We start from the raw sequence: 16529 nt of genomic DNA, 5'->3' as shown, positions 1-16529 counted from the left end.
GGGGGGGAGGATAGATAATGTGATAAATGTAGTCCTTTCTGGTTGCAGGAGCTTGCTCCCAAACCACTGCTGAGTTATTAGAAAGACGAGCAGAAAGCTAATGCTTTTGATTTAGATTCAATTTTTGTCTAAATAACTTGTGCATAATTCTTACTAGCACTTTTAACTCTTGCAACTTTGATACAAGGGGAATAAGAAGTGATGCAAGGTTTTGCAAACAGGGATGATTAAAAGAGATTTTTGGATCCCAGAGGGTGCCAGATCCTTCCTCCAAATGCTGAGGAGTGGGCTCTGTCCCCATTAGGTAGACAGAGCCTGGCGGGGTTCCAATCGCCCGTCCTCCAGCTGAGAAAAGAAACAACAAAAGCTAATGTAGGCTTCCCTATGGAGATTCTGGGTCGAAAATTAAGGTCTTTGTGGTTCCTGGAGAGCAAGGAGCTTAAGGTTTGAAAAACTGAACCGGACCTAAATTCTGAAAGCTCTGAACGTCTCTCTGTTCCTTTTATAATCCTGTGCCATCGTCTCAGTGGCAGCTTATGTGTCATTCATAGCACGTAATTTATGTGAAAACAGAGAATGCAAGTGATGCGTTTTCCTTACCTTGAACTTTCATCAGGATGGATTTGAAAGCAGATCAGCTTTCGCCACCTTTAGGATGCTCATGTAAAAGCCTAAAATCCTGTTGTGGGTGCTCAGCCCCCTAAGAGCCAAGTTCTGGGGAACAGCCAGGTGCTCCTGAGAAACCAGCCCTCTCTTTTCACGCAAGGTTGATCTCATTGCTGAAGGCCAAATAAGAGCTTCCATAATGCCGAGCCATATAAGAAGGCATGGAGCTCCACCGCGTGAACTGGAATACCTTTTAGAAAATGAAGACTTGAAAGGTTAAGGGTTACAGGTGACTCTCATTCATATATATATATATATATATATCCCTCCCTTTTACACACACACGTACACCCCTTATAGCTTATTTCTTTCCTATTATTAGCAGACTTAACTAGTGACTATTTAGTAAACAATCTCTTTTCTACCTAATTTCTTCCTTTTTCATCTACATAAGGTTCTAATGTTTTGGTTTGCCTGTGTTGTGGTCATATACTCTGGTATTTATCATGGACCAAACAACTTCAAGGAAAACAACTTCTGCCATCCAAATGACTATAGGGTTATTTTGAGGGAAAACAACTGCATCCTGCCACAGCGTAGTTAACATTTCACTTTCCCTTGAGGATTTCCTCTTGGCTGCGGCCCAATGTTAATTATGTTTTTATTTCTATAAAACAAAGCTCTGCCAATGTGTCCATGTTTATTACTCACTGTGATCTTTTTGTTTCTTGCAATTCTAAGTGTTTAAAAACTTCAGTTTTAAAACCTCACTTTCTTGCCAAAGAGCCCTTTAATGGAGCTCATTCTGTTGCAGAACAACATTCATGCAGATCTCGGGTGTTTTTTAAGGCGTGGAGCTTTTTCTCAGGAAAGCCTAAATGCATATTATTTTCATAAAGAAAACAGTAAGTTTTCTTTGAGCAGAATTTTTGAAAATGTTAGGCAGGTTCAGATTTTGAGACCACTGTGAAGGTGTTTTCCTTCCAAACAGCTGTGTCAAGGAAATTAAAAGTAGCTTCTTGTGTTCATTCAACCCACCGTAACGCCGTTTGTGAGCTGCCTTTATTGCAAGGTGTATGATAGCACTGGAAAGCATCACGCTGCCAGAGGCAAGCTGTTGAGACTACAAACTCTTTGAGCTAATATTCCACCTGTGTCTGTTTCAAATATGAAGCATACTGGCTTATTTTAAAAATTGAGGATAAACCTTGTTTAAAAAAGAGGGCCCTCTGGAGAATAGAAAGCAAATTTCTTCTTTCACCTGTAGAATTTTGCATCATTCATTCAAAAATGTACCTTTATGCACCTTTTTAAGTTTCTAAAATAGTCAGATGGAGTTATAAGAAGGTAGCACCGAGACAGTAACGTTAAGACAGCAGGTGCTTAACACAGAGAGGAAAACAGATTTGTAATTGAGACGTACTCCTGAATTTACATACAGGTTAATTTTTGCAGTGCACTGGTTACTTCTCCAGCAGCCTTCAGGTTTTATTTACTAATTTCCTGCACTTAATTTTATCTGTTAAGATAGTTTTGAAAACTTTTAGTTGATGCCTTTTGTTTGCTTTTATGTACTTGCAGTTATTCTCTTTCAGTAAAGGCTGGCTTCCTCATTATTTGTAATCCTGTATTATTTACTGCCAGCACATTTAAAGCACTTAAAGTAACTTGGATATTACATATCTGTTGTCTTTAATCAATGCTGTTGAATTTATAGTAAAGAGCAACAGAAGGACTAGTCCTTTTGAGTTTTCATTCTACAACTTGGCATACTTTGCCTTTTCAATACATGAATTGGGTTTTAAGATTGATTTCATAAATTGAATTGTTTAGAGTTTCCAATATAGGTTGCATGAGCTCAGGGAGATAGTAATATTCTGCATTCTATTTGTATTTGTATTCTAGTTGGTGCTTTAGAAATGTTTGGTTTTCTATTTCATTTACCTGCAGTTAAATCTTTTTCAGGTGCCGATATGATTAAATATACACAGTTGTCTGACAAGGTTGTCTCCTCAGTAGTGAGGCAGAAATTCAAATAAAGCATTCCTTAAATAAAGTTGGCTTAAAGATAGAAGCAGAAAGCTTGAATAAGTATTTTAGGTACAACACCAAGGAAGTTGTCATGTTAAGTAAGAGTTCATTTGTATACATACATGTGTGTGTCTGCGAGTTTCTCTTGTGTGCACACTTTAAAATACCCAGAAATTTGAGATATGTTGATAGAGCTCAGAACACAGTATTTTTGTTTCAAATGGAAATCGATGTAATGAAACAGTGAAATTGTGGGTTGTTTCAGGAGTAGGTTTTAAAACTCAATGAATCTTGCTGGTAGCGAAGGAGCTTTATTAAGCTACATGTTCCTAAACATACAGGCTTGGTTTGGGTATGTTTTATGTCATACGCATTTCTATCAGTATCTGATAGAGAGAACTGCAGTTGCTTTAAGAAAGAGAGCCTAAAATAAATATGTAATACGGTAGCACTGGAGCGGTGGACAGATATGAGCACATCTATTTGAAAGGATTTTTTTTCCTCTACTAGCCAGTGTTTGCGTTGTCATTGGCGATATATATTGCCAGCAGTCCCTAGTAACAGAAATTCTGTTGAAATCAGTAAGTTCTGCGAAGGCTTGCAGCTCAGTGGAACACTATTGCTTAGTTAGTTTAATGTATTTCAAGGTACTGTTAAATTAAGTTCTTTTGTGGTGACTTCCTTGCCATTGTCTACCTACTTTAGGTGCCAGTTTGTGTAGAAAATGTTATGTTTCTGCTTTTTGAAAGCTTTCCAGAGTATTTTTACAGGTAGCACTGGGGAGCAAAAAAGGAACAGTACTGCAGCAAAGCAGGCATCTAGTCCTTAAATTAGAAAAATCAGCTGAAAACAGAAATAACACTCTTTTTTGGGTAGTAGCAAACCCAAGTTTGTTTCTTACCAGATCTGGTTCCATGTTGTGAGCTGCCAGAAGTTACAGATTTGACAGGTCAATAGTTGATAGAAATAAAATACCCGGACTTAATAATACTCATGTCCAATGAAAAGAGGACAAGTTCCTGAATTAGCAGACTAATTAACAGTGGAAGTTTTAAGCAGACTGAATTCTGCAATACTTGATGAGATCTCGGTTGTCATGTAATGGAATGCTTTTTGTGATAATTGTAGAAAAATAAGTTAGTATCAGGTGTATGTAAAAACTTTGTTTCTTTGCCTGTTACGTATCTGTCTCTTGTGTGTATTTTTAAAAAGCACCTTGAACTCCATCTATGATCCAGATCCGTCTCTTTAGAAAAAAACTTTTTTTAAGAGGTAATGGTCATTCTAAATTCGATTTACACTTTTGCTGTGTTGGTCAGTGTTGCTCTTTAGGACTAAACTCAGAAGCTTTATGACTGTTTCTGGCACGTTCAACTTCAGTGCTAAAATCAGTGTCATATGGATTTAAATGCATTACATTCAAGCCAAGCCAGACTAAGACCTTTTCTTTATAGTAGCTTACGTTTTTCAGTGAGTTAAAATAATACTCTGTAGGAAAACAATGACTTCTACCTGCCATTCCTCATGATTTGACTATAGATTCTAACTGCAGTCTTGTCTAGTTCTTGTTAAAAGTTATATTTATTACAATGCAGAGACTCGGTGATGTAAGGATACATAGGGAACACAGTCAGCCATGGGCTGTAATAAAAGCTGTAAGGGATGCATACGACATATATAATCTACATTGAAAGTGGTAACAAACAAAAATCATCTTACTCATAGGGCACGAGAAAAGAGATTTTATATTTCATAAATGGTGAAAAGGAATTAAAATAGCTTAAAAACTTCTAGTGAAGCAAGGACCAACTCGGATTTGGGTGCTGGTCTCCTGAATGCTCACGCTGCTGCCTGAGCTCCCCAAGCCCTGTCTGGTCTGCTCGGAGAAGTCACATTGTCAGCAGCTGCTCCCTTGGGACCACATCTGGTGCTCACGTGGCAGCCAGACTGCTCCTGGCTATGTTAAAAAATACTCTTTCTGTCTTGACAACTTGGCATTAGTATTCAATTAAGAAAAAGACTTTTGAGAACAAAACAAAAGGATTTTTTTTATATGCTTAATTAGAATCACTGTGTCTACTTTCTGGGTCATGCTCTTTCCAGACAAACTCTTTAATAAAATGTCCATCTTTGAAATTATTGTCAAAAGAAACCTTTCCTCTCATCACTGTTCTTCTCTCCTTCCCTTTGCTTCAGCAGGCTGGGGAGAAATGCCTACTGTCCACACGAAGACCGAAGCTTCTTGGGGAGAGCCGTCGTCCCCTTCTGCTGCAGTTGATAATGGCACTTCAGCATGGGGGAAACCCCCCAGCAGTGGTACAGGGTGGGGAGATAATCCTGCCGAGGCGGCAGGGACATATGGAAGAACAAATGCTCCAGCTGCTGCCCCAGCACTGTGCAAACCAGGTACGTGCGTGGATGTCACTGTCCTAAGAGGATGGGGAAAAAAGGCAAAGTGTGTTTGTTTCTGCCGGTATTTTTAAAGAGCACTGCTGGTTTTCTGTGCATTTAGATCAGAGACTGTCTTAATAATGTCATTCTCAAAACTGCATTAGCTGTCTGAAAACATTGATATTCCAGATACCAAATTCATACAAAAAAATTAATATAGTGCATCAGTCCAGTGAATTTAAAGATATTCCTTAAGAGTATTTTTTTTTTACATCGAAAGCAGTATAGTAGAGATGCAGGAAAGTGTGAAACTGCAAACTATGAATAGTACTTATCCCTGGGTGTCTAAAAGAAACCTGTATTGGGAAGAGAAGCAACTGAGCTCAGTCAAGATAGGAATTGATTCTGGTAGGAAAAGCAACACATGAGAACAACTAGTCGTAACCTCACTGTTCAGTTAATCTGGGGGAGTGGGTATATTCTTCAGCTACTAAAACTGTTACAGGTTGAGGACCATCCTGAACTACTTACCGCTTTATGATTCCTAACTAATGTTACTTGATAAAAATCCTCCATCTCTAAATGCCCTGAAGGCTACAGTGCTTGTTTAGACTTCTGTTTTGGCTGTGGAAGTCTTTAAGTTCCACCCCCACAAAATACTATACTGAGAGATAGATAGAAGGCCCAGAAAACCTAAAAAAGAGGAGTGAAAGGTCTTAAGATGAGTAATACCAGCTTTAAACAGAGTAAACAGAATAAAACAGAACAAGGTGACACAAACCTCATCACTGAATGTAAAGTGTTCTCTGTAGCCCACATGCTGCTTTCAGATTCCATTCTTCTAAGATGGGATTGACCATTAATGACCTCAAAATTTGGTTTTGTTCATCGGAAGAATGTGGCAGCTGAAGCGGTGAGGATCGTTGAAAGCAAAATAACACTTAACAAGTGTGTGGTCATACTTTTGGTTCCTTGTTCCTAGGAGACTGGAATGACCATGACCATAGATCTTTCTTGTTCAGGAAAAAAGCAAGATTTGCTGTTGCTGGACTTTTTCTTCTATAAAGTATTTAGAGAACTTTTCTTTTTTCCTAGCTTCAAAGCGGGTGTCCTTGTCATTTAATGTCAATTAAGCTACTTGATGAACCTCTGTATCTCTTGAAAATACTCAAATGTTAACATAATGGATATGGTATAAAAGGATATTTCTTTTGAATTGAGTAAGATTTTTCTTCTCTGTCCTTTCCCTCCAGCTTCAAAATCTATGCAAGAAGGCTGGGGCAGTGGTGGGGATGAAGTAAATATCAGTACTAGTCAGTGGGAAGATGAAGAAGGAGATATGTGGAATAATACTGCTTCACAAGAGAGCAGCTCCTCCTGTAATTCCTGGGGGAACGCCCCAAAGAAAGGACTTCAAAAGGTAAGACAAAAATAAAGATACTCTCTAGAAAAGAGTGGAGTTAGTGTAACATTTCTAGAATAAGTTGTCACAAATTTTCTGTTGCATTACACTTGAACTCTTAAATTAGACCTGACACCTGAACACAAACACAGCTTGCCACTACAGTGGTTCAAGTACAGCCTACCTTGTTTCCAGGGGAAAATGGGAGAACGTTGACTTTAAGCATGTCAGATGCTTTGGGAGTTTTGTTGTTGCTTTTGTTTTGGTTTAAGTTTTATAAGCTTCCATGTATTCTAAAGAAATGACGATGTATTAACAGAAACAGAAAAGGTGCTAAGGGGGCTTTCAGACACTTTCCACAGTGGTAGAAAAGCAAACAGTAGTTTGCAATGAAGAGGTTCAGCAAAAAATACCTATTTCCTATTTGTGAGGAAAGAACGAATAATTGTAAGGTGTGAACTGGTGTGAGAACAAAGCAAACTTGTATTGATGCCGCACTCAAGCAAGAACATAGACAATTACGTTGGGAAGTTTTCCATTGCACAGTCTTTACTTCAGGACAAGGCCAGGCTGTAACTTAAAGGAATTGGGAATGCATTTAGCCAGTTTGTTTGTTATTCCATTAGCCAACAGTTAGGCCAGTGATTTGATCAAGTATGGTTGTTTCTTGTACTGTCCGCAGCCCAAAACAAATCCACGCTTGTCCCTTGGTACTTTCTGGAGAACTGAAAGGAAGAGACTTCTTAAGGATTTTGTGATAGAAAAGCTGCACAGAGATCTTTTAAAGGTGTTTATCTAGACGCTCTTGTTTGTTTTTAAGAAAATACACTGAGTAACATTCTTAACTTCAAGGTTGCAAACTTGGTTTTGGGAATGTTTTTCAGGAAGTGTTGTACTATTTCAGAAACTTTTATTTCATTACGTTTTCCTACCAAGGATTAAAATGAAATACGTAAATTCAAAGGTGGCTTTAATTCAGTGGTCAGCAAATCAAATACTAAATAGTACACTGAACACCTATTCAGCTGAGATTAAAATTTGTACACTTTGTGGGGGAAGACAATCATAGTTATGTTGTTCGGAGGGTTCTTCAATACTTTCTAAATTAATGTACTAATATATCTTTCAGTAGCATGTATTATTAATAAGAAAAACTTACCATATATTTTATGTACTTTTCACTAGTATGAATATGGGAACCAGACTATTAATGGAATCTCCAATTTATTTACTAAGGGCATGAAGACATCTAGCAAGCAAGATGAGGCCTGGATCATGAACCGTCTGATAAAACAGCTCACAGACATGGGCTTCCCTGTGAGTAGTGTTTGTAGCTAGCACACCTGGGGCTTAGCTCTTGTAGCTTCTAGTTCTGACTTTTCAATGTTTCAGACTGTAGCTACAAAAAGGTCTTCAGTCTCTTCTTCAGGCCAGGAAGTAGTTCTGTTACCTGCATTTAGACATGTACTCTAATTTCAGAAATCTACCGTAAGCTAGTAGTGTGCTTTCTGAGATTACTTGATGGTATACTTTGTGTGATGACATTTGTAGATCTTTTGGAGTTCGGAGTTTTATAACAACATGTGTTACTTTGAACTTCAGTAATAATTCCACTCCTGTTCCCTTTTTCTTATTAAATGGGTGAAATCTGAGTATAGCTGTTTTGTTTGTTTGTTTTAAGAGAAAGGCGTATCATAGTGGTATTTAAGGTGTCCTTAGAAAACAGGAAGAAATTTAAACAGAACAGTATGATTTGACCTTGTAGAACTGGTACTTATTTGACAAACTGAAACTAACTGAGTTGTTATGGGAATTGCTAAAAGCAGAAAAAAATGTGCACAGACATTATTTGTGCTGCTAATTTAACATTAAATCCAGTATTTAAGAGATGTATCTGTTTTCTCAGTTTGCTTTAAAATCATGTAAGCGTGATTACTTTTTCTCTTAACTTAATGTGTATTTTTGACAGAGAGAGCCAGCGGAAGAGGCCTTGAAGAGCAACAATATGAATCTCGATCAGGCCATGAGTAAGTATCTGTGTAACTAAATATTTTTTTTTTCTTTAAAGCAACACAGGAACCATTCATGATTCTGAGAGTTTGATCTTATCCAGATCAAGTGGATAATATGTATTTTCTTGCTTTTGCTTTTGTAAGCAAGACATACTTCTCTGAACTACTATTGGCAAATTCACTGTCTTTGCATCGCCTTTTTCAATATATTTCCTCTTTCTGTGAAGGTGCTCTGCTGGAAAAGAAGGTGGAAATGGACAAGCGTGGAATGGGAGTGACCGACTATAATGGAATGGTCACCAAACCCCTTGGCTGCCGCCCACCACCAATCTCCAAAGAGTCTTCCATGGACCGCCCCACCTTCCTTGACAAGGTAAGTTCCGAAACACGAATGGGATACACAAGTCAAAACTGTACAAAGTGTAGAAATATTGGTGATTTTTACTGTCTGTTTCGAAAGCTGTAGAGAGAAATGCAATAGGTAATTACATACTGCTTTATTCTTTTTCTCCACTTTTTTTAGTCTTGTGGGGAATTTAGTCCTTGTGGAAAGGACCACTGATTTGATTCCCACATAGAAATAAAGAGTGGTCATCCCCAGTGTTATACTTGAAAACTTAGAAAGGGATGCAATGGAACTAGGAATGGGAAAAACAAAGAAATGGAGCACAGAAAGCCTTTCTCTCTGCAAGAGTCCAGAGTGTCAGTGACCCCTGCCCAAATTAACAATCAGGCAGGAACAAGGCCAAAATCTTCAAGAATTAAGCTGCTAATTCCTGTTTTAGTTCTGAGCTCCTTGTAGATTTCAGTGAAAGTTCAACACTTAAATAGGAATGAGGAGCTGAGGTATTTTGGTTAAGTCAAAGAGCAGACACACACAGTCATAAATAGCTTCTCCTATGAGCTTCCTTTTCTGTGATCCCATATGACAAATTTTCCAGCACCATTTAATGACTGAGGAGAAGACTCCAGAAGTTCGTGGTGTCCAAGATTCAAAGTGACTCAAAAAAAGGATGTAAGGAAAAGTGCAACCAGATCTTCAGTAGCAAATGAGATTTACAACCTGACAGAAAGTCCTGATAAAAAGGGACCTACCAAATTACCTCAGAATCCCCCTGAAAATGGAAAGAACAGTCTCTGGTGCCATTCTTTATTTCACAGGTTATTTGAAATGGTCATAAAGATGGGCGAAGTGGTTTCTGAATGCAGAAATCAGTGCTTTTCACAAACTGTGCTGAAACCAATTCATTTTACATAAGCTGTTTACAGGATGTGAGACAGTGATGATATATAGTCTTGTTAACACAGACTATGTTAAAAACTTTACTGACCCGGAATAACAATTATCTTTCCAATCCTCCACCCTATGTTTTATCATAGTCTTAACTATAGCGTTATCCTTAAAGTTACGGTGTGTGTTGTGACAGGTTCCCAGGTGTTCCGCTAAGAAAATCAGTGTGGCGGTATGTTAGGACATCGGATAAATACTGACCTTTTAATGACAACAGTTAGTATTTCTACTGTCCTCACAGTCTAAACAGTTTGCTGTGTTTTAGTGCTGGTACAGTGAAAACTGTAAACAAGTTAATTTGATTAAACACAAATGCATCTTACATAATTATGGGTTATTTATATTAATAAGGAAAAATAGCATCTATATAAAATTTGCTTTAGAGGGTCATTACATATCAGAAGTTCTTGTGATAGTTCAAATGCTGCCACAGTGCTGTATAATCTAGTGTCATGACAGTTTCCCACAAAGATTGTATATTAGGAAATGGCTTCTCTGCTTTGGGGAGAATAATAACATTGGTTCTTTAGGGGCTCCCTACTTATATTGGAATGATGTGATGTCCATTATGTTGTTGTTTCATAAACCAGACTAAACTGATTATGTATTTCCTACAATGTAAGGCTCGTCCTGGCTCTTCTTCCTCCTTTTTCTCTTCCTGCCATGTAAAGTTCATTCTTAACAATGGCAAATCTGTTTGCTTATGGCAAACTTTGATAAATATGTTAATTGAAAGATTTCTCTCCTCATGAAGGTCACAAAATTCATGCACGCATGCCAGTTAACCTTTTCTTTTACAAGGTAACAATATCTTGAGCAGTAAAATTATTGCCAGAGAGAGAGGTGAATTATGTGCAGCATGATGCATAATTATGGAAACATATGTTAAACACAACTATTGCAAAGGGAGTACTAAAATCATTAATATTCATACAGCAGGTAAAATCTGTCAGTCTAGGCGTAATCTGTCACAGTGACTTTACTGTAACAAAGGAAATAATCCCAAACGATATTTGTTAGCCATCAGAGTGTTGAGCAACTTGCCAAGTGAAATGAACAAATATAGTTTCTACTCTAAGAATAGATATTTTTCCAAAGAAATTCTTTCCAGATTTACAGCTCACGCTACTAGAGCAACTCCTCTTCTCCAAAACCTCTTTGTCCTTTGAGGTAGTATTTCAGAGCATGAGCCGGGAGCGGTCTCACTTCCTGCTCAGGTCATCCCTGGTCGGTGACCAAGCTGTCTGCACAGCTGCACAAAGCACTCCAGCCAACGTTCCTTATTTTACTTATTGTCTTATCAAGTCGTTATCCTTTTGTTTGGCTTTGCTGAGTCTTCAATAAGTTATGCGAGGTTCCTCTTCATGAAATGGTAAGTTGGGCTAGTGTGCTCATTGCTACCACTCTTTCTAAGCTGATTCTTCTAGCCTCTTGACTCACCTGGGTTGACACTCCATGATTTTTCCCCTGCATTTTCTCGGATAGGTAAATCCAGCACCAACTTAATTTTTTTTTTTAACTTTATGCATTTGAGGAGAGAGAATTTCCAGCCCTGACATTTGCTTCTGGACCCATTGAACTCCCTGTTCTCTCTGGATTTGTAGTGGTCTGTGCAGTTAAACATCTCCTTTGAATGTTTGCTTTCACTTGCTGCTCAGCACTTGCTGCAGATACTCTTTATTCTGTGTCACACTGAGTCAATCTTTGGCACTCAGTGCCTTGTCAGGATGTTGTCTTGCCCTGGGGCACCATAAAAGAAGGGAGAAAATCCGATGGCTTTGAGGAAATAGAGATCCAGCCTAGCAGTACCCTGATACGTGATCTCAACCACATTATCTTATACTTGGTGGGGAGCACACTGTACTTAGGTATCAGATTTGCTTGAAGATGTTACCTGATGTCTTCTGGAGCCATCAAATTTGTAAGAAAAGCATGTAAGATTTTCCTGGAAGCATCCTTAATGATAGCAGAAATAAGCCCAGAGTGCTTCGGAGGATCTTTTCTTAAAGTGTAGGGATTTGGCTTGGATACTACTCCCAAGTACAGGGACTCACATTTGGTGTATATTCTCACTGCGCTTATTGAGTGTTCTTCTAAGCTCAGAAGAAAAATGTGGTGGTTTGATGATCTGCACTGACCACCCCATAACTGAAAATATTGAACCAGACAGAGACGTGGCTTAATTTTTTAGCATAATCAGATGCATGTGTTGAACTCTGGACCACTGTGTTAGATGTGACCAAAAATAGGGTCAGCTCTCTGAAGAGAAGTAACATCAGCCTGCTTCAGCAGTAGCTCAAGCTAGCCTTCTGTGAGGCTTCTGTTAGTTCCATGGCAGACTCGTTTTCCTTCCTGCTCTCCTCTATCTTTGGGGTTTTTATGCTTTCTCCCATACTGCCGGCAGAGTCCTGTCTTTCTTTGCCCTGATGCTGCTTCCAAACTTTCTCCCAAATTCTTGAGCATTTAGGGGAGACGGTGAAATTCTCACCTTACAAATTAAGTCTCCTTTTCACTACTGTCTTACTCACTGATCAGCTCTTCCTTTCTGCTGTTGAGAAGTCCATGTCTACAAGCCTTGATGCCTGTTGGCTGCAATCATATTCTTCCAAAAATATTCTGACTAGGCTTTTTCCTTGTTTCTAATTCGAACATAGTGTTTGTTGGGTTTTTTCAACCTTGTCCTTCACATTCTGATCCCATTTGTCCCTGGTACCAGAGTGTGATGGTTTTTTGTCTTTGGGATAACAAGTGGGATATTTTAGCATTATGCAGAAACCTTTTGTAGACCTTGCAATTAGATGATGATCACTAGAATTTTGAGGTTGACTCTTAAATTCTTCTTCTTTCCTCCATCTCTGCTTCCTATGACCCAGTGATTGTTTCTGTTTTTGAACTTCCAAATTTTGAAACCTCTTGCCCATGTTTTCAAAATAAAAAATACCAATGATGAGTACTTCTTTGACTATTGCGTTTCCTGCAAGTTTCTTTTGCCTGTACCTAATTCCTGTCAGATTTGAAAAGAACTTATTTTGAGTTGAGGTTTTATTACTTTAACTTCCTCTTTTGGAAAAGGATTTTTTTTTTCCCCTGTTTTAAGAAGTTATTAATGTGTATTTTCTACTAACTACAGAGAGTCCAGGAATCCTCTGCTAAATTGTCCATATCTCACAGGGCTAAAAAAATCTTTGAATAATGCTGCTTGCATTCTGTCATATTTGGTACAGGAGATTATTGTGAGAGACTTCCCAAAGTCCTAAAAATAATGTTTTGTTGAGCACCAGTGTGGTGCTTTGTGTTGGGTAACTGTAGAAGGAAATACTGCTACCGGTAGGATTTTACAGTTGTGTCAAGTCCCTTCAAAAAAGTTAAAAGCAGTGCTGAATTGGACATGATGTTGACGATTCAGATGTAGGGGATTTGTTTAATTGATTAGCCTGAGGGGGAAGTATAACATAAATTTGTAAGAAAATCACTGAAGAGGAAAGGTTGGGGAGAAAAGATTACTCTTCGGGAAACAATTATTACATAAAGGAGCCTGAAAAATAATGGGTCAGAAACCATTGTCAGCAGTAAAGGTATCACCTAGTCTAGGTTGAGAATGACTGATGAGTACTTTGTGTTGACCAACTAAAATACTTTATGTTAAATGAATTGATTTCCGTTCCACTTATAGAGCACAGGTTTGTGCAGCACAGTGGGCACCTTAAGACAAATTCAAATTAAAAATAATAGAACAAAGTGAATGTGAACGATGTGTTATAAACTTGCTACAAAAGACATTTGCTGCAGTTCAGCCAAGGAACACACTTGTGAAGGCGGCCTTGCAGCAAGAGTCCGCCTGTTCGGGAAATTAGATGCCCTCGTCTCCAGTGTGGCTTGTCCTCCACCGTCCCTGGCACTGCCTGTTTCCAAAATGAGAAAAAAAAACAATGTCAATGAGATAAGACTTGAATAAATTTTGGGGGCAGGAAAGGATTGCATTGGTCTTTCATGGTCAATTGGTCTGCTCACATAGGAAACTGGCATCTGACAGAGAGAGCACACACAAAGCTTGAAATGATCTTCACTTTAAAGGGGGAAGGGTAGAATTGTAAACATATGTCTGTGATCTAAGGAGAAATCCTTGAACCTGTTACTGTCATGCAAGCAGCAGTTGTTTGTGGAGTGTGACTGATGTCCAGTAGAATGTAAAATATCTTGAGCTGAAAGGCCTTGGGGATATCATTAGAAAATGTCAGTGTCCCCCTCAGGATAGTCAGATAGCATGTCAAGTGTCACTTTGATAGTAAAGAAACTTTTTCTTTGCATCAAAGGAGAGCTGTTGAAAATGCATTTTTCAGGATTAACTTAGAACGTAAAATTTACCGAGTGTGCTTGCTGCATTAGGTCGTTTGTTTAGGTATCTGGTTAGCGGACTGGGCTGCTTTTTTAACAAAGGAGGTTTATCAGTATCTCACGATGTTCTGGGGCATGGAATTTATTGGTTGAAATAACCTAGCTTCTCACCTATTTAAAAGCCTTTCTTTGCAATGAATATATTGCCTGAAAAACACCAGTCCAGCACATTGCAAATTAAAGATTTTTCACTCTGCCTGTTTTCAGAGCTCTACTTTGTACACAGTGTTATTTGATCATTCTTGCCGCAGGCTTCCCAGACATCAAAGCACAGTTTGAGATAGAACTCGGTACCCCACTGTAATACTAGCTAGATATCTACCTGTTGGATTGGGGATTATTTTATTTTCTGACTTGCTGTTTGCCCCCCGTGGGGGCTGCCTTCTGTGCATCATATCCATGTTCAACCATGGTTCCTTACAGCCTGGTTATCAGAGGGGGCTCCTTATGTCTTGCTAAAATCTGCCTCCTCCTGGAGGATGTTCAGGCAGTGTCTTCATCGCTTTCCTAGGAAGGCTGCGCAGACAACATTAGCGTTACTGTGTTTAAGTATTTTTGTGTTCATTGGGTGCATTGGAGTGTAATGTTTCATAGTAGATAATAATAACTCAGTGCTATGTGAATCTTAAAAGAGGCTTGTGTGTCTCAGGAAAGAGGATTAATGCAAAAATGCTTTTTTAAGAGCAGAGCTGTGATGTGGAACCAGATACAGACTGATGTCAAATAAGCTGATCCGGCCTTTCCTAAGTTCTGGGTTTTAGCGAAAGCAGTATGTCGAATGTCTGTCTTCTGCTGCTGAGAGTTTACCAAACTAACAGAAGACTTCCCTGAAATGTGCTGGGCCTCTTCCCTTTCCGCCTTTCAATCTGGTGGAGAATGAGGAGAAAATCTAAGGTGGGAGGAGGCAATGGCCGCATGATAGCTCTGCGATCAGTTGCTAGAATCCCTCCTTTCCTTCTGGAGAGGGGGGTGATGGTTGATTGTACATTTGTGGATTAAGTGCAACAAAGAAAAGCAAAGCAGTACCTTAATCCTATTTCTCTCTTTCTTCTCCCTTCACTCCATACTTTTCATTCCCTGTTATTCATCACTCTTTTTTTTTTTTTTTTTTTTTTTAAATATTTTTATTCATCCATGCCCTTTTATATTTCCATGGGACACTATTTTGTGCGCTGTCTTCTCCTGGGCACCGCACACAGCTCACCCTTTCTTTCTCCAATCAGGATGGCGGCCTAGTGGAAGAGCCCACTACTTCACCATTTTTGCCTTCACCAAGCCTGAAGCTCCCCCTTTCAAACAGTGCACTCCCTAATCAGACCCTGGGCGGGATTGCCTCAGGGCTGGGCATGCAAAACTTGAATTCTTCTAGACAGGTAAGGCTGTTGGGGGAGATCCCAAGTTGAATTTCAGCTCTCTTGGACTTACTGCTACTGCCCATCATTTCCGTGGGGCAAACGGTGGTGTAAACTGAAAGTGTGGGCAACATCTTTGTTCACATGAAGTATCAGTGGAGGAACTACCTGCTGTGTAAATGTTTCATGTATAGGACATAACACAACTGTTTAGTTGTAATTAGCCTGCTAATTACATGTGTCCTTTGAGAAAAGACAGTAGTGTTACGGATTTATACCACTGAACCCTGGCATAGCTCTGCCTTGATTGATGCGAGGTTTCTTTTTTTGAGGCGTTGTTAATTGTCACAGACTCTAAGGCAGAGACATTGCTCTAATTCATCTTTCCTGGCTGGCATAATTATTCAGTGATGGGGGCTTTTTTATTCCTGGTCTAAGTGTCAAGACAGCTCATAGCTTTGGCAGGTGCTAAGAAAGAAACTGTGCTGTGCTGTAGCACCTCGGGTCACATAGAGCATTGCGGCAAGAGGGATTTTTTTGGCCCCTGGGTAGACCATGCTGAAAGGGAAAGAACAGGAAAGGAGATGGAGGGGAAGATTGATAAACACAAGACAGAGAGCCCGTAGAGTACTGTTGATTGTGAAATGTTGGTTTTGCCATATAAATGGAAGTTGCAGCAAAATAAGAAATAACAGCACAGAAAAACTGTATATATCATTCTATGGTGGCTTTTATTACATATACTCTTTTAAAGTTAGTTTTCTAAAAGCAATACTTGTCTGCCACTTACAGCCCATTAAGCATATCTTTCCAAAGTGGAGACTGCACTAATAGCATGTCCATTATCAGTAGCTTTGTAAAATGACGTAAGTATAAAAACTGCATAGCGAATTTAAGGGTGGGGATGCTGTGAGTTTAATGACTCCATTCTCCTGGCCCTTGCTACACAAATACAAACTTTTCATTGTTTGTCTTGTGACCCTCTAGGGTTATACATCCTTATAAAAGCAATCTTCAACTTCAGCTACCTTTTGTTCAGGCATCTGTAC

General features: G+C 39.0%; 1 protein-coding gene across 2 annotated transcripts in view; it reads left to right on the top strand.

Moving 5' to 3' along the window:
* Positions 1 to 16529, top strand: part of TNRC6C (trinucleotide repeat containing 6C) — a 41207-nt gene that overhangs the window by 5574 nt on the left and 19104 nt on the right. For both annotated transcript variants that reach the window (XM_009695322.1, XM_009695323.1), the window contains exons 3-8: positions 4834 to 5043; positions 6282 to 6448; positions 7667 to 7747; positions 8400 to 8457; positions 8670 to 8815; positions 15352 to 15501. In XM_009695322.1, coding sequence (XP_009693624.1) covers positions 4834 to 5043; positions 6282 to 6448; positions 7667 to 7747; positions 8400 to 8457; positions 8670 to 8815; positions 15352 to 15501 — 812 coding nt within the window. The remainder of the gene's footprint in view (positions 1 to 4833; positions 5044 to 6281; positions 6449 to 7666; positions 7748 to 8399; positions 8458 to 8669; positions 8816 to 15351; positions 15502 to 16529) is intronic.

This window comes from Cariama cristata, unplaced genomic scaffold (genome assembly GCF_000690535.1).
Source record: "Cariama cristata isolate BGI_N322 unplaced genomic scaffold, ASM69053v1 scaffold28172, whole genome shotgun sequence".
In the NCBI taxonomy this organism is placed as follows: domain Eukaryota; kingdom Metazoa; phylum Chordata; class Aves; order Cariamiformes; family Cariamidae; genus Cariama; species Cariama cristata.
This window is presented reverse-complemented; position numbering and strand designations above follow the sequence as displayed.